At 38.6% G+C, this 24,242-nt stretch overlaps 1 protein-coding gene across 3 annotated transcripts in view; it reads left to right on the top strand.

Annotated features, from left to right (window-relative positions):
- Positions 1–24,242, top strand: part of LOC135215588 (aldehyde dehydrogenase, dimeric NADP-preferring-like) — a gene marked incomplete at its 5' end in the record, with an annotated part of 210,827 nt that overhangs the window by 98,815 nt on the left and 87,770 nt on the right. For 2 of the 3 annotated variants that reach the window (XR_010314735.1, XM_064250455.1), the window contains 1 exon segment: positions 1,715–1,800. Coding sequence is in view for 1 of the 3 variants with exons in the window: in XM_064250455.1 (XP_064106525.1) it covers positions 1,715–1,800 (86 nt within the window). 3 annotated transcript variants of the gene reach the window in all.

Consider the following 24,242-nt stretch of genomic DNA (forward strand, 5'->3'; position numbering starts at 1 on the left):
GTCCGGGCGAATCTCGGACTTTACAGCAACAACCTTTCATATCTTGAGCAATTTTCGTATGTAGAGCCGTAAAATTTTTCGTATTTGCTTTCACATCTCGAGTTTTTTGTAAGTTGAGCCTTTCTTATCTCGAGGTACCACTGTATACATAATAATTAATATATAGATATATTATTATTTTTTTTTTTTTTTTTTAAAAAACTTTTTATAGATATAGATATATATATATATATATATAATTATTTTTAATATATCATATATCATTATATATATATATATATATATATATAGTATATGATATATAATATATATTATTACACTATTATATACTATATAGATTATTATATATATATATATATATAGCATATATATAATATTATAGATAATATATCTATATTATATTTAATTTTTTAAAAAAAAAATTTATAGTTATATATATATATATCTATATATATATATATATACTATCTATATAAAAATAAACATTTATATAGTATTTATATCTATATCTATTATATTCTATATATATATATATATATATATATATATCTAATAATATATATATACTATATATCTATATTATATATATATAATAGAAATAGGTATATATCTATATATATATATATATATATCTAGATATATATATACATAATATAATAATTATATATATATAAATATATATATATAATATATATAATATTATATATATATTATATATATTTTTAATAATATTTAATATATTATATTACTAATAGTATATATATATATAAATACTATAATATATATGTATATATATAATTATATTTTAATAATATCTATATATATATTAATATCTTGAAGGTATATATATATCTATATATATAATATATAATATATATATATATATATATTATATATATAATTATATAATATATTAAATAATTTATTAGATATATATTATATATATAATATATATAATATAGTATATATATTTATATATAATAAGTATATATATATATATATCTATATAATTATTATTATGATATATATATATATATAATATATATATATATACATACAGTGGACCCCCCGTATTCGCGTTCTCCGGATTCGCGGACTCACACATTCGCAGATTTTTCTCGGGAACGTTTCCCTGCATTATTCGCAGAAAATTCGCGCATTCGCGATTTTTTCTATTAAGTTTTAACCAACAAAAATAAGCTGTTTTTAGCATTTTTATAGGGGTTCCAAACATTCATGGATTCTAACTATTCGCGGGGGGGTCTGGTACGCATCCCCCGTGAATACGGGGGGACCACTGTATATATATGTATATATATATATATATATATATATATATATATATATATATATATATATATATATATATATATATATATATATATATATATATGTATATATATATATATATATATATATATATATATAGATATATATATATATATATATATATATATATATATATATATTATAGATATATATATATATATATATATACATATACATACATATACATACATATACACACACGCACGCACGCACACACACACAGAAGGTGAAACCTGTTCATATGGAACAAGCCCACAGGGACCATTGACTTAATATTTAAGCTTCCAAATAATATGGTGGTTATTAGAAGAATCAACGGATGGTAATGGGAAATACAGAAGGAAGAGATGTGTATATGTACAGTTCCATTTCCTTTTTATTGCAGGTCATGACAGAAGAAATTTTTGGGCCTATCCTTCCAATCATGAATGTTAACTCAGCCTATGAAGCAATCAGGTTCATTAATTCAAGGTGAGGCTTTTGTGAGTTTTTTTCATTGTATAAACTCTCACCAATATCATATATTAGATTGACAGTAGAGATCTTTTCAGAATATTTTTTCAGCATGAAGCAATTTTCTTTTAGAGTGGCCCCTTTAATGCTTGAAGTGCTTGCGGGCGAGCCAGAAACTAGATTTCTATTTTGTCAGATGAATTTACTGGTGGTGAGAAAGAAAACTGTCACACAAGAATATTTGCTACCTTCCCTGTCTGTTAGAAGACAGAGAGGCTGAGAGAAGGGTAGAAAAACCGCAGGGAGAATAAATTGCTCTAAAGGGAAGTAAATGTTGAGAGAAAGATTGAAAAAAATTTAATCTCAAACTAAATGATGTAAATGGCACTGCCTGATAAGAATGCAGCTCTGGATTGATGGAGGGGCATTCTGAAGGTTTTGTGGAAAGGAGATGACAGGCAGAACTGACTGACACAAGAGAGGATAGTGTTATTGGAAGATTGAATGCTTTGAGAGTTCTATTAGTTAGGAGATTTCTAGAACTCCAGTGGGCCAACTAAAATTTTTTTTATTGGTTGTAAGAACCCATAATGCTTAGGGATTCAAACCTCAAAATGTATATACATCAATTACTGGAATTTTAGTGGGAAAAACTGAAAATTATGGGTCTTGAATATAAATTCTCACGTATTGCTCATCAGGAAAAAATTATAGGCAATGCAGACATTCCTTGCCTAAAGGAATACTTGTATCATATGGCCTATAACTCAAATATAGTCACAAAGTGGCATTATTTGTGGCGTTGCCATGATATCCCATATGCCCTATTCTGCTTAAATCTCTTCAGCCAAGCATTCTGATACCGTATGTTATGAAAGACCATTCACAGTTCCACATAGATATGTACAACCTCATAATGTCTTAATTAATTATGACATAATTTCATTGATCAATTGGTAACTATCAGTGTCCCCAATTTGAGTTAATGTGATTACACAATTCTCTCTGGATTGCTGTATTTCATAACAGCAAGGAATCGATCTTTCTTGTCATTGATAAAATCTTAATGTAAGAGTTTTAAATACTGCACCAGAAAAACATTTCCCTGTGCAGATGGACACTTCTGGTGCTTTGATGAACCTGTTAAGAGTGGAGAGACAGTTGACTTGAGGTAGCGGTGATTGATGATAGGTATTATAATGATCACTTTCCACTTGTCAAAGTTGCTCAAGTCCTCCAGTGCCTGTACTACCAAAGTGTAACATATAAGAGGTATTTGATTACTGTACAGAGAAAAAAAAATCATCATTCTTGTAGGATGCAATAGCATTTCATAAAATCATCCTTTTTGCATGTGAACTTCCATCCATACTGAGAACAATAGGCACTCATACCATTGTGGAAAAGAAAATGTCGGAGAACATTATATCAATTAATTAGTCAATCCACTTGTATATCAATACTATCAAAGTTGCAGCTGCAAGATAAACACTGTTGCAGACTGCAGCTATGTTATCAAAGATGCCTCTGCTGCAGAATAAGCACTGGCACTGACTGCAGCTCCCAGATCAGTACTATTAAGACTGCATGTGCATGATAAATGCTTTTACAGATTGCAAATCCCCCCAAAATACTATCAAACACTGCAGTTTCAACATAAAAACTGAATAACAGCAGATCCCATATAAAAATTTCCACAAACTGCAGCTACCAGATCAGTAAAGACTGTAGCTGCAAAATAATAACTTCGAGAATGTAGCTAAGAGATCACTTCTATTAAAGACAGCAGTTCCAAGAAATCCCTGTTATAGACTGCAGCTCCCATTACAATATTATCAAAGACTGCAGTTCTTTGATAAACGCTCAGCATACAGATACCAGACCATTGCTACCACAGACTGCATTTGCAAAGTAGTCACTGTCATAGACCAACTCCAAGATCAGTATTATCCAAGAATCATGTTTTATATAAATACTATCAGAGTAGAGTTCCAAAACAATACCGTCAAAGACTGCAGCTCCAAGATAAATACTTTCCCAGGCTGCAGCTCCCATAACTACTATTAAAGACTGCAGCTTTTAGATAAACAGTGTTGCAGAATGCAGATCCCAGATCAGTGCAATTGCAAACTAAAGCTACAAATTAAGCAGTATCATAGAATGCAGCACCCTGCTCAATACTATCAAAGGCTGATCCCATATCAGTGCTAACACAGACTGCAGCTCCTGATGAGCACTTTGACTGACTTGAGCCCTAAGGTACACCTAGTCACAGACTGCAGATACCATATTAAAGGCGTAACATACTGCAGTGCCGCTGTTGGATTAACTTGTCACAGACTGTAGCTCCCAGTTTAATACTTTTCCAGACTGCAGATCCTGTATCAGTGGTATTACATACTGTGGTTGTAAGGTTACCTTTGTTACTGACTACAGCTCCCAGTTTAGTACTATCACAGACTGCAGTTCCTAGATCAATACTGTCACAGGCTTCAGCTCCCAAATCAATGCTGGCATAAGCATGATAAGCACTGTATAGACTGCAGACCCCAGATTAGTACTATCACAGACTCATGCACCCAGATCAGTGCTATCACAGACTCATGCACCCAGATCAGTGCTATCAAAGACTGCAGCTCCATTATAAACACTATCACAACCTTCAGATCCCTGATCGGAGCTTTCAAGACTGAATCTCGATGATAAACAGCAGCTGGATCAATAATGTTAAAGACTGCAGCTGCAAAGTAAACTCTTTTAACAGACTGCAGATCCAAGATCAACAATATGAAAGATTGCAGCTCCAAGATAAGCACTTTGTGAAAAACTGCAGATCCCAGGTTAGTGCAATCACAGACTTCAGCTAAATAAACAATGTCACTAACTACAGCTCTCAAGGTAAACACAGTTGCGGACTACAGCTCCAAGATTGATATTTTTAAAGAGTGCAGCTGCAAAACAAACATTTAAACTGACTTCAAATCCAAGATCAATGCTTTTAAAGTCTGCAACTACAAGATACACATTGTCACAGACTGCACCTCCTGGATGGTATCAGAGACTGCAATTTAAAAAACACTGACAGATTGCAGCTCCCAGTTCAGTACTATCTAAAACTGCAGCTGTGAAATAAATACCTTTCACAGACTGCAGATGTGAGATCAATACTATCGGACTGGCTTTATGATATGCACTTGTCAGAGAACATAGCTCCCAGATTAGTATTATCAGAATTTGCAAGTATTAGATAAACTCATGCAGAATGCAGTTCCCAGATCAGTGCTTCTACAGACTGCAGCTGCAAAATGAACTGTCACCAAATGCAGCTCTCAGTGCAATACTGTTAACCCTTACTGGATGGGCATGATCATTGGAACTATAACAGGTTTTGAGCGAACACTGGGCTAACTCTTATGAGGAATAATATCACGCACCGAACGGTTTAAATGAATTTAGTGTGAAAAATTATCATATCACTTCAGTGGACCATAAACTACTTATGACAACTGTAATAGCTCAGTAAGGGAGAAGTAGATCAGTGTGCTTAGAGATTTCATGGGGGATGTACTACCCCTCCGTAGCTTCAGGATGCCTTTTTAATTATTTACTTATAAATACTGTAAGATGATCATTGTCAGAGAGAGACTGTGGCTACCAGTAACATGCTATAGCTGCCAGATGAACAATGTTACTGACTGCAGTATGTAGATGAACATTGTCATGACAGCAGTTCTTGGGTGAACATTGTCACACATTGCAGCTACCAGATGAACAATATCACAAATTCCATTTACCAGATGCACTTAGTCTCAGACAGGAGGTCCCAGATGAAGGCACATAGACTGCAGTGCCCAGGTTAACTTTGGAACAAAGCACAGCTCACAGGTGAACGCTGTCACATGCAGCAGCCCCCAGCTAAATACTGTACTCACAGATTACAACCCCCAGGTAAACAGCCACAGACTACAGCTCCCAGACCATTACTATCACAGACTGCAACTCCCTGATAGATACTAGCATACAGCAGACTCCAGATCAGTACTATCACAGACTGCAGCTCTCAGATAAATACCAACATACAGCAGACACCAGATCAATACTGTCACAAGACTGCAACTCCCAGATAGGCACTATCATACAGTAGACACCAGATCAATACTGTCACGGACTGCAACTCTCAGATTGACTACTATACAGCAGACACCAGATTAATTCTAACTCAGACTACAACTCCCAGATAGATACTATAGTAGAATCACATCAACTGTGCATTTGATGTCTAGACCAGTCCCTTACGATGCTCCTGATTGGCTGTTGATAAGCCAATCACAGGGCTGGAAGCTCTCTCTCTCAAGAGAGTTCACATAAGCAGGATGTATGTTCCACCTCTTCTGAGGGATATTTTTAAAAGACTTATATCCCTTATGAGAGGTCGAACATAGATCCTACCCATGTGAACTCTCTTGAGAGACTGAGAGTTTTCAGCCCTGTGATTGGTTTATCAACAGCCAATCAGAAGCATTGTAAGGGACTGGCCTAGACATCAAATGCACAGTTGATGTGATTCTACTATAGTATCTATCTGGGAGTTGTAGTCTGAGTTAGAATTAATCTGGTGTCTGCTGTATAGTAGTCAATCTGAGAGTTGCAGTCCATGACAGTATTAATCTGGTGTCTGCTGTATGATAGTAATAGCACACAGCATACACCAAATCAATAATGTCACAGACTGCAACTCCCAGGTAGATCAATACTGTCACAGACTGCAACTCCCAGGTAGATCAATACTGTCACAGACTGCAACTCCCAGGTAGATCAATACTGTCACAGACTGCAACTCCTAGGTAGATCAATACTGTCACAGACTGCAACTCCCAGGTAGATCAATATTGTCACAGACTGCAACTCCCAGGTAGACACTAGCATACAGCAGACACCAGATCAATAATGTCACAGGCTGCAACTCATAGATAGACACTAGCATACAGCAGACACCAGATCAGTACTATTACAGACTGGAGCTCTTAGATTAACACTCACAGTCTGCAGCTCACAGATTATTAAATGTTCCTGACCATTATATGTGCAGTAATTTAGTTAAAAAACAATTGGTGATCTTTTGGAAGAATACCTTTTAGTTTACAAAGTATTTGCAAAATCATATGATTTATGTAATGATTTGAATTCTATAGAGATTTTCTTTATTCATTATCCAATAGTGCCTTAAAAGACTTTTCTAGTTCAGTCATTTACAGTATATCTTCTGATTCTAGTCCTATCCTATTGATATTGAGTCTAGAGTGTATACTTTGTTTCAGCTTGAGATTGCTGGGGTATTGTAATACTGCCTAGGACATTGGAAAAAGGATAATGTATTGTTGGATTCATATTAATGAAAGCTGTGCTTGAATTTATTAGAAATAAGTACATATGTCCCCATTTTTGGCTCAGTTGCTTGAAGTGAGATACAAAGTAATACAAAATTAAATTCTTTCTTTCAGAGATCATCCGTTGTGTTCGTACTTATTTACCACAGAAAAAACAACTCAGAAGCTATTTTTGGAAAGCATTCATACTGGGTCTATTTGTGTCAATGATTGCATTGTTCATTTCTCGAGTGAGTTGATTATTTGTTGGTGGTGGTGGTATGCATCATATTATTACCATTTAGCAGCATGATATGTAATTTAACTCATTCTTGTAACGGGAAATGTATGGTTTTGGTAAAATACAATACGTACTTTTTATTCCAAGAATAGGCGCACATTTAACTAACATTTAGAAAATTGTAGTTTTACACTTATGAACTTGTGTACCAGTAGAATGGCTTGATCCTGTGGGAATTATTAAGATTACTCAAGGTTTTTCCATAGTATTTTGAAACATAAATTTATCTCATAAAATATACTTTAGTTTAGTTTCCATAGTATTTTGTTATACAGAGTTATCTCATAAATTATACTTTAGTATAATTTATGAGATCAGATATCTACAATTACATGACATTACAGTAGTAAGCACTTTCAGTGTAAGGGATCAATATTAGCTTGTCTGTGGTGCACATTAGCTTAAAAGCTATTTGACCAGAGCATCTCAAGTGCACTGTATTTGACACATGAAGTACAGTATTTGTGCTTTTCACCAATATTCACATGAGACATTCATGATAGAATGCTTTTCATGAGCCATATTAATCTGTACATATAAATGTTGCTGGCATATGACAGTCGCAGCTCTTCTTAGAGTTTATGGTCATTTATGGGTCCACCAGTTACAATGTGTCTTGTTTCGTAACATCCCTTTAGTTTCTGACGAAATCGGAATGGTCCTTTGCCTTTGATCCTTTCTCTCCAGTCTCTTCCAAGTTAAGTGTCCAACTTTTCCTTAATAAACAGACATCAAATCTCATTGAAAGAATGCCATGTTGAAGTCAAATGGGTTCAATATGGAATTTGATGGGCAAGAGGGCCTTCAAATTGGGAGAATATCTTTCCCCTGGTTCACTTCTAAATGTATGTATATATTTTAAATTAGCTTTTTTTTCCCCTGCCATGCTGTCCAATCCCTCTTGTCTCCTCACTATCATGAAGATCAGTTGGGAATAAAATTGCTGGAATTGGAGTCCATTTTTAAAGCCATTAGGAGTAAGAACTGTGGTGGACTTGTTAACCACCCATAATTTTTGAGCCTGGGAGATATGATAATTATATTGGTTTCTCAGCAGTGGGATTAGCTTTTAGCACAGGCCCATGGATTTTTGGGTTGGGCTGGTTTCTGGGAATAGGACCCTTAACATTCTGAGTGGTTTGCCACCAAGATAATTAGTTTAACCCTTTAACGCCAATTGGACATATTAAACGTTGATGAAAATTGTCTGTCTGGTGCCGAACCGGCGAATGGTACATCGATAAAAAAATTTTTTTTTTTAATTTGCGGAAAAATAGTTATAGGCCTACTAGGCGAAAACTTTTGAATCACACGCCTTGGGGGATGCTGGGAGCTCATGGATCAAGGCGTTGTTTTGTTTACAATTGTTACCCAGGCGCGCAAGCGCGAATTTCCTTCTTCTCGCACTAAAAAGTATCAGCGACACATCTCAGAAATTATTTCACCACTTTCACATAATTTTTACACCACTTTATATTAGCTGTTACACGGAGTATTATATATGAAAATGTGCGCAATTTCATGTAAAATACAACTAAAAACAACTCATGGTTGTAGCTTTTATCAGTTTTGAAATATTTTCATATAAATAATGATAAGTGCCAAAATTTCAACCTTCGGTCAACTTTTACTTTACCGAAATGGTCGAAAAACGCAATTGTAAGCTAAAATCCTTATATTCTAGTAATATTCAATTATTTACCTTCATTTTGCATTAAATTGGAAGTCTCTAGCACAATATTTCGATTTATAATGAATTTATGAAAAAAACTTTTTCCTTACGTCTGCACGGTAACTTCCGAAAAAATCATAAATTTTTTTGTCCGATTGTCGTAATGCTTGCACCATTTTAAATTAGCCATTACATAAAGTTTTATATATGGATATATGCACAATTTCATGTGGAATACAACGAAAAACAACCCATGGTTGTAGCTTTTATCAGTTTTGAAATATTTTCATATAAATAACAATAAGTGCCAAAATATCGACCTTCGGTCCACTTTGACTTGACTGAAATGGCCAAAAAACATAATTGTAAGCTAAAATTCTTACATTTTATTGTAGTGTCTTACCGAACAATTAAACAGCCGTTATTTCCACGAGCGGCAGGAGACTTAAATTCAAATTTAGCGCGTAGGCGTCGCCAACACTGGTGGTGATGACGTCATCTCCCTCCACTCGCGGGAGAACCAGGTACAACTGCCCAGGTGAATTCAATTCTTTTCCTGCCGGCGTCCGGTGAACATCGGTGGTCGGTGCGGTTGGAAGACTTTGCTTCGCTTTTTTCTTGTGGATTTGATCTTCGGAATTGGTGAAGTACTCTTTTTTGGCGTTGTTGTTATTTTGCTTATTATTTAGGCGTTGCCATGTAGGATTCTAGTCCGTCGGGAGTTTGGTTTTGCATCTCAGGATGTAAAACTAGATTATCCAAGTTAGAGTATGATTCTCACACTAAATGTGTTAAGTGTAGGGGACAGGTTTGTTCAGCAGATCGAACATGTAACGAGTGTAGTGATTGGACTGATTCTCAATGGAAGTTTTTTAGTTCATACTCGGAGAAATTAGCTAAAGACAGAATTAGAAAAGCAGCGTTTAGGGAAAGTAGGCTTAGCTCTGCTTCGTCTTGCGATGCATCTGTTCCTTCTGTTTCTCCTCAAATTGTTATGTCTCCTTTAACTACACCTCCTATTCCTCCTCCTAATCCCACTTCTCCGGCTTCCCGTGTAGTTTCTTCCGACACCATTGCCAGTCTGGAATCGGAGGTTAGTTTAGATCAGAAATTTTCTGGTACTAGCGAATACGGTTTTGCAACTTGGTAATTCGGTTAAGACGTTTTTGGAGAAAGCGGCTTCAGGTAAGAGTGTAGTTGAGGTGCGTCTGTCTGTCCTGACACGTCTCCTAGACAAAGGTCACTTTCCAGCTCCCCCGCACCGGGGAGAAGAAAGACATTACCGGAAGTTACCAAGGGCAAGTCGAATCGGGATTTGCCCAAACAGACAGGCGCCTCTCTTGTTGAGCCTGTTGCGCCTCAACAGGGCTCGGTTAAGCGTTGGAAAGGTGTTGCGGTTAGACGCCTTTCGAATGATTCAAGCAATTCCTCTCCGGTCGCGCGGCGCTCTTGGCGAGATTCGCCCGTTTCGCGTCCCTTAAAGAGGCGTTCAGGCGCTGATTCTTCGCCTCCTCCAGTCAAGCGGTATAAGGAGCCTGAGAGTAGGGTTGCGCCTCGGCCGTTAGCGGCTCGTTCGTCGCCTCAATCTGTGCCTTTTTCGGCTCCATCTACTAGTAGAGATTGTGGTTTTAGCGCTGTAGCTAGCAGTTCTAAGGGTGTTTCTTTAGGCGCTTTCTCGTCTGTTTCGCCTCGAATTTCGGCGGCTCCGAGCGAGGCGCAAGTAGTTTTTCCGCCTCCTGCTGAACATTTAGGCTCTTCAAGCCTACGTTAACTGTTTTTGATTCGTCTCTGGCGCCTTTGCGCAAGCAGTTAGAGATGTTAACCAACTGGATGAATGAGTCCAAGGGTGGTTCGAAACCTTCAGATCCGGTTGTAGTCCCGTCTACTTCTTCGGCGGTATTGGAGAATGAGGAAGAAGTAGAGGAGGAGGATTCACATCACCTCTCGTGTTATTCACGTCTCCTTAGATTTCTTCTGGTATCTTATCCAGATTATTTTGAGAAAGCGGCTCCGCGCTCCCCAACTTCGACTTTTTTGATGAGGAGGAAAACTTCAGACCCTCTCCTCCCAAAACTTGTTCTATCTAAAGCGGTTAGACATTCGTTGAAAGAGACGGAGAAATGGATGTCTATGAAAAGAGACTTAGGGAAGGCGCTTTTTGCTTACCCTCCCTCTAAGTTGCTTCGTAAGAGGTATAGGTTTTATGTAACTGGGGAAGCTCCTTCTCTGGGAGTTTCTGCCTCCTCCCAGGGAGACTTCTCCAGTTTAATCGACTTCCTCTAGAAGAATTCTGCTTTCGCCGCAGTGAAAGTTTCCTTTACAGCGCCTGAGTTGGACCACGTTGTAAAGAACCAATTTAAACTTTTGGAAGTCTTTAGCTTCCTTGATTGGACTATTGGCGCTTTAGCGGCCAAGATCGAAGACTGTCCTTCTCTTTCTCAGGAGTTAGCGGAGGATTGGATTGGTGTTCTGTCCTGTGCGGACAAATCCATTAGGGATGGATGTGATGAGTTAGCTTCGCTTATCGCCTTTGGTACACTTAAGAAAAGGCAACTTTGGTGCTCCTTTGCTTCTAAAAGGGTTACTTCCCAACAGAAGCCTGCTCTCTTGTTTGCTCCTTTTGTGAAAAGATAACCTCTTTCCAGACGATGTAGTGTTGTCAATTTCGTCTGCGCTAGATAAGAAATCTACTTCGGATTTACTGGCACAGTCTACTAAGAGACCTAAAGCTCCTTTGGAGACTGTTCCTTCGGTTTCTCCTCTGGCCCAAGCGCCTTTTCGAGGAGAAAACCAAGCGCTTCTTTCGGCCGAAGTCAAATTTGCGACCTCAGTCTAAGACCTCGGCCAAGGTTAACAAACCTTCCAAATGAAAGCTCGGTTCTTCATGCACCAGTGGGAGCCAGGCTGGCTCTGTTTTGGGAGGAATGGGAAAACAGAGGAGCAGAAGCCTGGGTAGTGCAAGTACTCAAGTTCGGCTATCGTATTCCTCTCGTTTCACCTCCCTCGCTCTCACCTGTGCCAATTCCATTCCAGGCATACTCTCCGGGCTCAGACAAATTTCTGGCGCTAGCCGCAGAAGTGGAAGCGCTTGTTCTCAAAGAAGCGATAGAACAGATAGAAGGGGATTTTCCTCCAGGCTTTTACAATCGCCTTTTTGTAGTTCCCAAGTCATTAGGGGGCTGGAGGCCGGTTTTGGATGTGAGCGCCCTGAACTTGCATGTCCAGAAAACAAAATTTCATATGGAGACCACTCGGTCGGTTCTGGAGTCCATCAGACAGGGGGATTGGATGGTTTCTCTGGACATGCAAGACGCTTATTTTCACATTCCGATACATCGCGAATCTCGGAAGTACCTGAGGTTCATGTTCGAAGGCAAGGTTTTTCAGTTTCGGGCGCTTTGCTTCGGACTGGCGACCGCTCCTCAAGTTTTCACCAGGGTTCTATCCCCGATAGGAAGCTGGTTGCACATATTAGGAGTAAGAATCTCCCTCTATCTGGACGATTGGCTTCTCCGGTCGGAATCAGAGAGTCGGTGCATGAAGGACCTTGGAACAACTCTGGATCTTGCCAGAAAGTTAGGAATTCTGGTCAACTAACAGAAGTCCCAGTTGGTTCCATCTCAGAGCATCCTTTATTTGGGGATGACTCTGAATGCTCAAGTTTTTCGGGCTTTTCTGTCCCCGAAGAGGGTCCAAGGCTGTCTGGAGACAGTTCAGGAGTTCTTGGACAAAAAGGTAAGTTCTGCCAATCAGTGGATGAGGCTCCTGGGCAAATTGACGTCAGTGGAGAAATTTGTGACGTTGGGAAGACTGCACATGAGACCTCTGCAGTTTTTCCTGAGAGCCTCTTGGTGCAGGAAGACGCAACCAGACTCGATTACCTTTCCTGTCACAGATCAAATAAAAGAGGACCTAAGGTGGAGCCTCTCTCGGCAGAACAAGGTTGGAAGAAGGCGGGTTAGATTTACGACCCATCCTCCCGAACCTACAGTTCTTTTCCGACGCATCGGACACAGGTCGGGGAGCCCTGCTGGGAAATCAACGGACTTCAGGAGCTTGGTCGGAGAAGGAGAAGAAGTTCCACATAAATGTAAAGGAACTTTTAGCAATTTTCCTGGGGCTCAGACAGTTTCGGAGCTTAGTAGAAGGTCAGGTAGTGGCAGTGCATTCCGACAACTCCACGGCTCTCTCGTACGTGCGGAAACAGGGGGGGACTCAGTCTTTCTCTCTATACGAAGTAGCCAAGGATCTCCTCCTGTGGTCAAACGAAGCGAAGGTTCAGCTAGTCCCGAGATTTGTTCCGGGAAAGATGAACGTCCTGGCGGACGAGCTAAGTCGTCAACAGCAAGTGTTACCTCTGGAGTGGACTTTGGACAACAAGATTTGTCAGAAACTTTGGCGCCTTTGGGGACGACCGTCCATAGACCTGTTCGCTACATCGAGGAACAACTGTCTTCCTCTCTTTTGTTCTCCAGTTCCAGATCCTCTAGCTTGGTCGGTGGACGCAATGCTGTTGGATTGGTCGGGTCTGGAAGCTTATGCATTCCCTCCGTTCGGTCTAATAAGAGAGGTGCTGAACAAGTTCATGTCGCACAGCAATGTAACACTAACGTTAATCGCTCCCTTTTGGCCCAGGAAAGAGTGGTTCCCGGACCTTCTCCAGTTGTTAGTAGACTTCCCCAGACTTCTTCCTCCAGAGAAGTGGCTTCTCAAACAACCTCACTTCAAGAGGTTCCACCAAAACTTGTCCGCTCTAGCTCTGACAGGGTTCAGACTGTCCGGAATCTTGTCAGAGCGAAAGGGTTTTCAAGAAGAGCTGCAGAAGCTATCGCTCGTTGTAGGAGAGAGTCTTCTAACAAACTCTATCAAGGGAAGTGGAGAATCTTCAGAGAGTGGTGTAGAAGTGCTAAAGTCTCTACTTCTGCGACCTCTTTAACGGAAATAGCAGATTTTCTTCTATTTCTTAGGAACTCTAAGAAACTGGCTCCTTCAACGATCAGAGGATATAGAGCCATGCTTTCTTCAGTTTTTCGACATCGAGGTTTGGATATTTCCTCCAATACAGATTAGGTCTTTCGAAACCACTAAGCTCCCGCAGGATACAGTGGCTTGGAACTTAGATGTGGTGCTTAAGTTCCTCATGGGGCCACCGTTTGAGCCTTTGAAGTCGGCTTCACTCAGGAACTTGACTAAGAAGGCACTTTTTCTTATTGCACTAGCTTCTGCTAAGCGTGTCAGCGAATTGCACGCTATAGACAAAAGAGTCGGTTTCTCTCAAGGCAATGCTGTATTTTCGGTATCTTTGACCTTTCTAGCCAAAAACGAGAATCCATCTAATCCTTGGCCGAGGAGTTTTATGGTAAGGAACTTATCTGATTTGGTTGGACATGAGGAGGAAGAAAGGCTCTTATGTCCAGTCAGGGCTATTAAGCAGTATCTGTTTGCCACTAAGGGTATTAGAGGACAATCTTCTAAGCTCTGGACCTCGGTTCAAAATCCCTCTCGTCCTCTTTCTAAGAATGCTATATCGTTCTTTATTAGAGAGCTTATCAGGGAAGCTCACTCGCAGTCCGAGAACGACAATCTTTCCGTTCTGAGAGTTAAAGCTCACGAGGTTAGAGCAGTGGCAACTTCTTTAGCATTTAGAAAGAATTTATCTTTAGCTTCGATTCTTCAGAGCACGTTCTGGAGATCGAATTCGGTTTTTGCGAGTCATTATCTCAAAGAGATAGAAACGGTTTTCGAGGATTGTAAAACGTTAGGTCCGGTGGCGGTTTCTGGCATGGTGTTGGGAGAAACGGCACAGGGGTCGTCACCTCTATGCTAACTTTTCACCTTGAAATAGGTTGTCGAGTTCAAGGGAAGCTGGGGGTACTGAGTACCTGGGATACTCACCAGTCTGTTAGGTCAGATTTTATAATGGTTGGGTATATATGTTTTTAAATCTGGTGTTGGTGACAAATGTTTTGTATGATTGAATTTCTGGTCTTAGCCCAGGGCAAGGGCAATCTTTGTTGTTACTATCCTCCGTCAGTCAGCCTTGACTCGCTTGAACTACGGAAGGATTCCACTCCTGTAGAGGCTAACTTTGGTCAAATTCCAACTCCTCTACAATAGTAAGAAGAGCACCGACCAGAGGCAGTAACAGTCTGCTGTAGCTCTCTTACAAGGTAAGGTACAACAGACACCTTGAGTGTTTACTGGTATTGTAATAAATGTAACCATTTAGAAATACTAGTGGTCCACTGAATCCCACCTTCCTATAAATGTGTAATCAGCTGTATAATTGTTCGGTAAGACACTACAATAAAAATGAAATTTTCATTATTAAAATGAAGTTTTATTGTATACTTACCGAACAATTATGATTATACCCACCCTCCTCCCCTTAGGTAGACGGACGGGCAGAAAGAATTGGATTCACCTGGGCAGTTGTACCTGGTTCTCCCGCGAGTGGAGGGAGATGACGTCATCACCACCAGTGTTGGCGACGCCTACGCGCTAAATTTGAATTTAGTCTCCTGCCGCTCGTGGAAATCACGGCTGTATAATTGTTCGGTAAGTATACAATAAAACTTCATTTTAATAATGAAAATTTCATTTCTAGTAATATTCAATCATTTACCTTTATTTTGCAACAAATTGGAAGTCTCTAGCACAATAATTAGATTTATGGTGAATTTATGAAAAAAAAACATTTTCCTTACGTCCGCGCAGTAACTCTTCTGAAAAAAATCAGAAATTTTTTCGTCCGATTGTCGTAATGTTTGCACCTTTTTAAATTAACAGTTACATAAAGTTTTATATATGAAAATGTGCGCAATTTTGTAGAATACAACCAAATACAACACATGGTTGTAGCTTTTATCAGTTTTGAAATATTTTCATATAAATAACGATAAGTGCCCAAATTTCAACCTTCGGTCAACTTTGACTCGACCGAAATGGTAAAAAAACGGCAATTGTAAGCTAAAACTATTACATTCTAGTAATATTCAATCATTTCCTTTATTTTGCAACAAATTGGAAGTCTGTAGCACAATATTTCGATTTATGGTGAATTTATGAAAAAAAAACATTTTCCTTACGTCCGCGCGGTAACTCTTCCGAAAAAAATCAGAAATTTTTTTGTCCGATTGTCGTAATGTTTACACCTTTTTAAATTAGCCGTTACATAAAGTTTTATTTATGAAAATGTGCGCAATTTCATGTAGAATACAACAAAAACAACCCATTGTTGTAGCTTTTATCAGTTTTGAAATATTTTCATATAAATAACGATAAGTGCCAAAATATCAACCTTCGGTCAACTTTGACTTGACTGAAATGGTAAAAAAATGCAATTGTAAGCTAAAACTCTTACATTCTAGTAATATTCAATCATTTACCTTTATTTTGCAACAAATTAGAAGTCTCTAGCACAATATTTCGATTTATGGTGAATTTTTGAAAACTGCTTTTATTTTTGTTATATACCAAAATCATTGCAATTTAGTGTACAATACAATGAAAAAATAAATAACTTATTAACTTTAACCGTTTTGCTCACAGCGCGATTTGTATACAATTATATATGAAAAATTTTTTTTTGTGCTGTCATATACATATTCCAATATTTATATATGATAATGATATTTTTTTCATTTCTGATGGTTGCATACTAAACTTCAGGCAGTGACAAAAAAATGAGCCAAAAATGAACTCTTAATCTTGAAAATTAAGCGTGGTGTGATTATTTGAAAAAAAAAACTTTTTTTCCACTTCGGCGCTCACTTGCAAACCCCGCCGGCATACGGGAGACACTTTCGGAAATACCCGCTCGGCGTTTAAGGGTTAAGGGTGTTTGCATTCTTTTAATGCTCTCAGTCTCCTCAAATACCTTTGGCTTACACTTGAGCCAGTAACATGAGCCATCCTAATCATGTTGGTGCTATCCCTTCAGGGAAGGGTAGGGAGTGGACTGGTTTTCTTGTTGAAGGAATGTGTGCTCAAGTCAAGGCTTGTGTTTTTTCAGGAAGTCTTATTTAACCTTTTTTCAAGCCTATACTATATTATGAAAAACACCAAAATTACCCCTGCTACCATAGTCCCTGTTAAAGACCACCAGGCACAGGTAATGATTTCTGGCTATAACTTTAATTTGGGAAATGGTTATTTCCTCAAAGCAGACACTGGGACACCAAGGTAAAATTAAAAATGGTGGAAGTCAAGTATGTATTTTGAAAGTATGTTGGTTTGACAATGAATTCAAAAATTTTGGCAAGCTATTCAATACTATTAATGAATAGGGACCAGTAGAAAATTGAGGTCAAAGTAACTGGTGAAAACTGTTTGGAGTGCCCTTGCTACATTTTTTAGCAGCTTTGCTAAGGAAGCCAAAGAAACAATTACAAATAGAGAAGATATGTATAACACTTCATTGTCAATTTTAAGCTCCAAGAATTAGGTAGACTAAGAATTGGGCCACATTTCCAAGTTATTTTATGAATTGTCAGCAGGATTTCCATTGTGGTATGTATCATTAAAATTCCAAATTTAGTAACAGTCTAAAATGTCTATCATATTTTGAAAGATATGTTGGTAAAATAGCAAAGAAAATATGAAAAAATCATCCTTGATTTGACGTGGAAAGATACAGGGATAGAGTATTAACCCTTTAATGCTGAAGGGGTATAATAAAAATCGTCTCCTGTATGCCAAGGGGGTCTCGGAGTGAGCGTCGAAGAGGAAAAAATGTTTTTTTCAAAAAGTCACAGCTCGCTTAGTTTTCAAGATTAAGAGCTCATTTTTGGCTCCTTTTTTGACATTGCCTGAAGTTTAGTATGCAACCATCAGAAATGAAAAAAAAATCATTATCATATATAAATAATGCGATATATGATAGCGCAAAAACCAAATTTCATATATTATTGTATTCAAATCGCGCAGTGAGCAAAACGGTTAAAGCTAACGAGTTAATTTTTTTTCGTTGTTTTGTACACTAAATTGTGATCATTTTGGTATATAACACATTGTAAAACGATCAAAGCAACACAGAGAAAATATTATCACAAAATGATGCATGAATTCGTAACGTGCGGACGTAAAAAAATGTTTTTTTTCAAAAATTCACCATAAATCAAAATATTGTTCTAGAGACTTCCAGTTTGTTTCACAATGAAGATAAATGATTGAATATTACTATACTGTAAGAGTTTTAGCTTGCAATTGCAGTTTTCGACCATTTCAAACGAGTTAAAGTTGACCGAATGTCGAATTGTTTTATATATTTTTTTTATATGCAAATATTTCGAAAATGAGTAAAGCTACAACCTTCAATTATTTTTTGTTGTATTCTACATGAAATTGCACACATTTTCATATATAAAACTCTATGAAACGCCTAATATGAAACGGAGCAAATATTATGAGAATGCGACATACGGATTTCGGAGATTTGCGGCGGAGAATCCGCGCACGGAGGGAAGGAAAGTTTTTTTTTTTAATTCACCATAAATCTAAACATTGTGCTAGAGACTTCAAATTTGTTTCAAAATGAAGATAAATGACTGAATATTACTAAACTGTAAGAGTTTTAGTTTACAATTACGTTTTTCGACCATTTCGGTAGAGTCAAATTTGACCGAACGTGGTTTTTTTCTATTTATCGTGATTTATATGCAAATATTTCGAAAATGAGAAAAGCTACAACCTTCAATTATTATATGTTCTATTCTACATGAAATTGTGCACATTTTCATATATAAAACTTTATGTAACTGATAATTTAAAATGGTGCAAACATTACGACAATTGGACAAAAAAATTTCTGATTTTTTTCGGAAGAGTTACCGCGCGGACGTAAGGAAAATTTTTTTTTTTTTTTTTTCATAAATCCACCATAAATAAAGATATTGTGCTAGACTTCCAATTTGTTGCAAAATGAAGGTAAATGATTGAATATTACTAGAATATAAGAGTTTTACTTTACAATTCCGTTTTTCGACCGTTTCGGTAGAGTCAAAGTTGACGGAAGGTTGAAATTTTGGCAATTATCGTTATTTATATGAAAATATTTCAAAACTGATAAAAGCTACAACCATTGGTTATTTTTAGTTGTATTGTGCATGAAATTGCGCACATTTCCACATATAAAACTTTATGTAACGGCTAATTTAAAAAGGTGCAAACATTACGACAATCGCACGAAAAAATTTATGATTTTTTCGGAAGAGTTACCGCGCGGACGTAAGGAAAAAGCTTTTTTCATAAATTCACCATAAATCAAAATATTGTGCTAGAGACTTCCAATTTGTTGTAAAATGAAGGCAAATGATTGAATATTACTAGTATATAACAGTTTTATCTTACAATTGTGTTTTTTTACCATTTCAGTAGTCAAAGTTGACAGAAGGTTGAAATTTTGGCACTTATCATTATTTATATGAAAATATTTCAAAACTGATAAAAGCTACAACCATGGGTTGTTTTTAGTTGTATTGTGCATGAAATTGCGCACATTTTCATATATAATACTCAATGTAACAGCTAATTTAAAATGGTGCAAAAATTATGTCAAAGTGACAAAATAATTTTTGAGATTGTCACTGATACTTTTTAGTGCGATAAAGAAATTCGCGCTTGCGCGCCTGCGTAACGATTGTAAACAAAACAACGCCTTGATCCGTGATTTCCCAGCATCCCCCAAGGCGCGTGATTCAAAAGTTTTCGCCTGGTAGGCCTACAAGTATTTTTCCGTAAATTTTTAAGAAAACTTTTTTATCGACGTACTATACGTCCAATCGGCACCCGACAGACAATTTATGTCGACGTTTAATATGTCCAATCGGCGTTAAAGGGTTAAAAGAAGCTTTGGAAAAATTGGAAAATCTTCCTTGATTAATGCCAAAGATGAATGGCAGGCTATAATGCTATCAAATTTGAGAACCTCTGAAGATGCCATCATTGGCTCTCTGAAGCCACACACTTCCTTCCGATTAGAAAATTTTAACCCATGTCCTCAGAATGTTTATGCCATAAAAGAAACTAAATGGCAAAATAATGCAGCTCTTGTAATGTTCTCATGTAAATATGTACCAGAATTTATCATCATTAGACATCCAAATTTGAGAATAAGAAAATACAGATTAAGATCAAGACAGGAAAATATGAGAACAACAAAAGAGTCTTCACATGTACGACAACAGTCGCATCATCTCAGACAGATATTATCTCCTCTGTGAAGGGGACCAGTCACCTCGGTCTCAACACTGTCCTTGATATTGATTTCAGAGAAGCAGTTGAAACAGCGCACAATGAGTGTATTAGTTACAATATAGTAAAGGGATGATTATGGATGCCAACAAATTGCCTGACTCTCTCAAGGGCAAAAATTATCACTAAAATGACAATATATAGTTTAAAAAAATCATCTCATGATCATGTTCATTCTAGTAATTTACCTACTGTAACAGAACATTCGACTTGTTCATATAAGAAACAAACCTTTGGTTTTAACATTAGGATGATATTTAAGTGCCAGCTGGAAATCCGATAAAATTAATAAAGAACTTGTGTGATTCAGGGACTGTTGGCATCTGTACCTGCTCATGGGTTATTTGGTAGTTCCCCAATGCCCTGGGCATCCTGTGAGCTTATCAGTTACTTTCTTACCTTAAGAGAGGATGTGATTACTCTATCTCTTTAAAGCAGGTTTGGTTTGCTCTTTTTTTTTCTTCTTCTTCACTACCTTTTCTGTGTGTGCTCTCAGTGTGTGTGTGTGTGTGTGTATGTGTGTGTGTGTGTGTGATATGGTAGGTTTGAGTAAGTTTTGAGATCATGTGACGGGATCATAAGTTAAACAAGCAAGTAAGACCTCCCCACATTTACGTTAATCAATCCTGGCTTACGAATTTCCCCCAGCCACTTTCCCCTTTGTTACTTTAATTACCAACAGGACACCTGGTTCAGCAAGGCAAAACACACACACACACACACACACACACACACACACACACACACACACACACACACACACACACACACTTACTCACCAGGAAACTAGACACAATAATTGCAAGAAGCTGTGCTTTCAACACTGTATGGCTGTCAAAAAAACAAACTCCACTACTAATAACAAACTGTCAAACACCAAACCAACTGTAACCAACAAACTGCTGAATACCAACACAAAAACACCAAACAAGCACCAAGACTACACACCACCTCACAAACAAAAAAAACTCCAAACAAGCACCAAGACTGCAGAAAAAAAAGAAAAAAAAAGCAAACAAACAAGCACCACAGAACTCGATTACTGGATACCCTCACTGACTGACTGCTTCTCACTCCGACTGCCTTCACTGACTGACTGCCTCTCAATGAGCCAACATGCCCACCAAACAAGCAGTTCACTCATCAACCACCCATTCATCAATCTCTCTCTCTCTCTCTCTCTCTCTCTCTCTCTCTCTCTCACTCAAGCAGCCCTTGAGAATGTTGTCAAATGCAACCAATTCATCAATTCCCCCATATTTCCTCCCCAGTTACATTTGACAACATCCTCTCACATATTCACAACATCCACACTAAATAGCCCTCTTTAAAACCCAGGGATGTTTGAATACTGACCCCCTGGATCTTGTTCGAGGCCCCTCACACACTCTAAGTCATATCATCATTCACTTCTTCCATACCACTTTCACAAACTCACACTATCTCCCACGCTACTGTCCTCCAGAATCCCACCTACTATCTCACATACCCCTTCTAACTCTTGGCCCAATATCTCCCGTATCTCTGCCACCAAATCACCTACCTCATTCATATCCCTGCCAAACTCCTGAAGAGACTCATTCATACTGCTAATCACTTCCCTACTACTTGGTTCCCTTCCTTCAAAATCTCCCTAAACTCTGTCAACTCAAACCCATACGCACTGTAAGTCTTATCCCTTCCCTCCCCAGGCTTATCTGTATTGCACGCCCTATCAATCATCTCTACCCTAACACTAACCCCTTCATCATGCATTCCTCGCCTTTCCCTTTCATTCCCTTTTCTTACCTTCCTTTGCTTTCTTCCATACTCAACCAATACTAACTGCTGATCCCCCAAATCCATGTGCTCACTGATGCTCGGCTCATATTTACTTTCAACCACTCACTCATCACATTCTCATGGACATACTGTGGCACATCCCTCCACCTGCGGAGCTGATTATGATGCGCCGCCCTGACGTCATCCATACCCCCATCCATTTGCAACTTCCCCAAAACATAACTTAACCCACTTGATCCCATTTCCAAAACCTCAAAAGGGCCCTCAAACTTTTCCCTTACCTTACTCATATTCATTCTTCCCCTCCCAATCAGCTCTTTCAACACTTTATCCCCCAACCCTAAAATTTTCAAACCTCTCACTTGCTCTCTTCCACACATCCCGATCACTCTGATAACCCAACCTTGGCCTAATGATTCCCTTAAAATTCAACACATACTTACAGGGGGACATACCTATGCTCTTTTGCAATGCAGCATTATATGTACACCCACACTGCACGCCCCACATGCATATACCAATCATTACCACACTTACTCATCCTTTGCAAAATCTCAGTCAACATCCTAATAATCCTTTCAGCTGAACCATTTGCACTGGGCATATACGGAGTAGAATAAACATGTACAATACCCCATTCCCTCAGCATTTCCTCAAACCCCATCCGACAAACTCGGATCCATTATCACTCAACATTCTCACAGGCTTACGCACACACACGTCAGCAACATCACTTCTCTCACCATTCATGCAACAGTCTCACTCCTCTTATTCTTGATGGGGACTGCATACGCAAATTTGCTCATGTGGTCCACCATCACAATCATTCCCACATTCCCTCTCATAGTCATTGGCAAAGAAACACAGTCAATCACAAGCATTTCAAACGGAGTTCCCGGACCTTGGGTTGGAAGGAGTGTCACTTGAAGTGGTTGAGGATTTGCCCATTACACTAGATGTGGGTACAGGTAACAGTGTTAATGAGGCTAGCTTAGTTAGTCATCGGGGTCATTCCTCAAGTCAATCTGATTCTTCCACTCCCTCTCCTTCCAATTCCTTCATGGGTTTCACAGGAGGGTTGCCCCCTTCTAGGTCGCATTCCTTCTCTGTGATACCTAAAATAAAGAGAAAACCTTCAAGTAAAACCTTGCTTAAAGGCAAATCAGAGTCAAAGCCAAGGCCTGGAAAAGTGCCAGGTGTTCATACACATATTAAACCTAGGCTGAAGTCTCTTTCTAAGTCTTCAAACCCAAGGTCTCAAGAAGGAAATTCTTCCCATTGCCCCACAAGTCCCATACCATCAACGTCTATTGATCGGATACCTCATAAGGTACCGCAAGGGGGGCAGGAAGATTCCCCTTTAGTCGGCCAAGACCTGTTCAACACGAATATTTTAAATCAGGTCAGTAGCCTAGGTAGCTTAGTAAGTTCAGTTGCAGCAAGGTTTGAAGAAGTGTTTAAGAGATTAGGTACACAGGACTTCCTGATTGCAGGTCTCAGACAGGAGTCGGCAGTTCCGGCACCTCCTAGTAACTTGGTGCAAGGCCAGAGCATGCCTGACGGGACCACGCTCCCTCCGTTCCACCCTAGTAATCCTTGGAGGGTGGCGAACTTCGCTCCGTTTGTCAACGGGATGTTGACTATAGAAGGTTGTGGTACACGTAGATTTAGAGTTCTTCCCTGAAGGGTTACAGCCACCATTTATAGGTTATGTTAGGCTTACGGAGGCAGCTCTGGTTAGAGAGGATAAGGTCCCCAAGGAGACGGTTATCCTTTCTAGAGATCAGGCTCAGCAAGCATGGGTACGGAGCCTGGAAGAGTGGAACTGCGCAAATACTAGGGTAACAGCATTTAAAAGCCCTTTCACGATGTTTACGACTGATGATGGGAACCCGTTACCTTTTACATCAAAGGTAGCAGAGCTTACCCTTCAGGCAGTGACGGGAAGAGCCCATGCCCCAGTTTAGGGAGACAGATCCCACATCAATGCTACTCCCAGGTAGGGAGGATTTGTGGGAGGATTTGCTGGCTACATTCTCGGTAGGCAAGCTTAAGCCAGACTGTGCAATCACTTTGTTTAGTGAGC

The sequence above is a fragment of the Macrobrachium nipponense genome, chromosome 5 (genome assembly GCF_015104395.2).
Source record: "Macrobrachium nipponense isolate FS-2020 chromosome 5, ASM1510439v2, whole genome shotgun sequence".
Classification (NCBI taxonomy): domain Eukaryota; kingdom Metazoa; phylum Arthropoda; class Malacostraca; order Decapoda; family Palaemonidae; genus Macrobrachium; species Macrobrachium nipponense.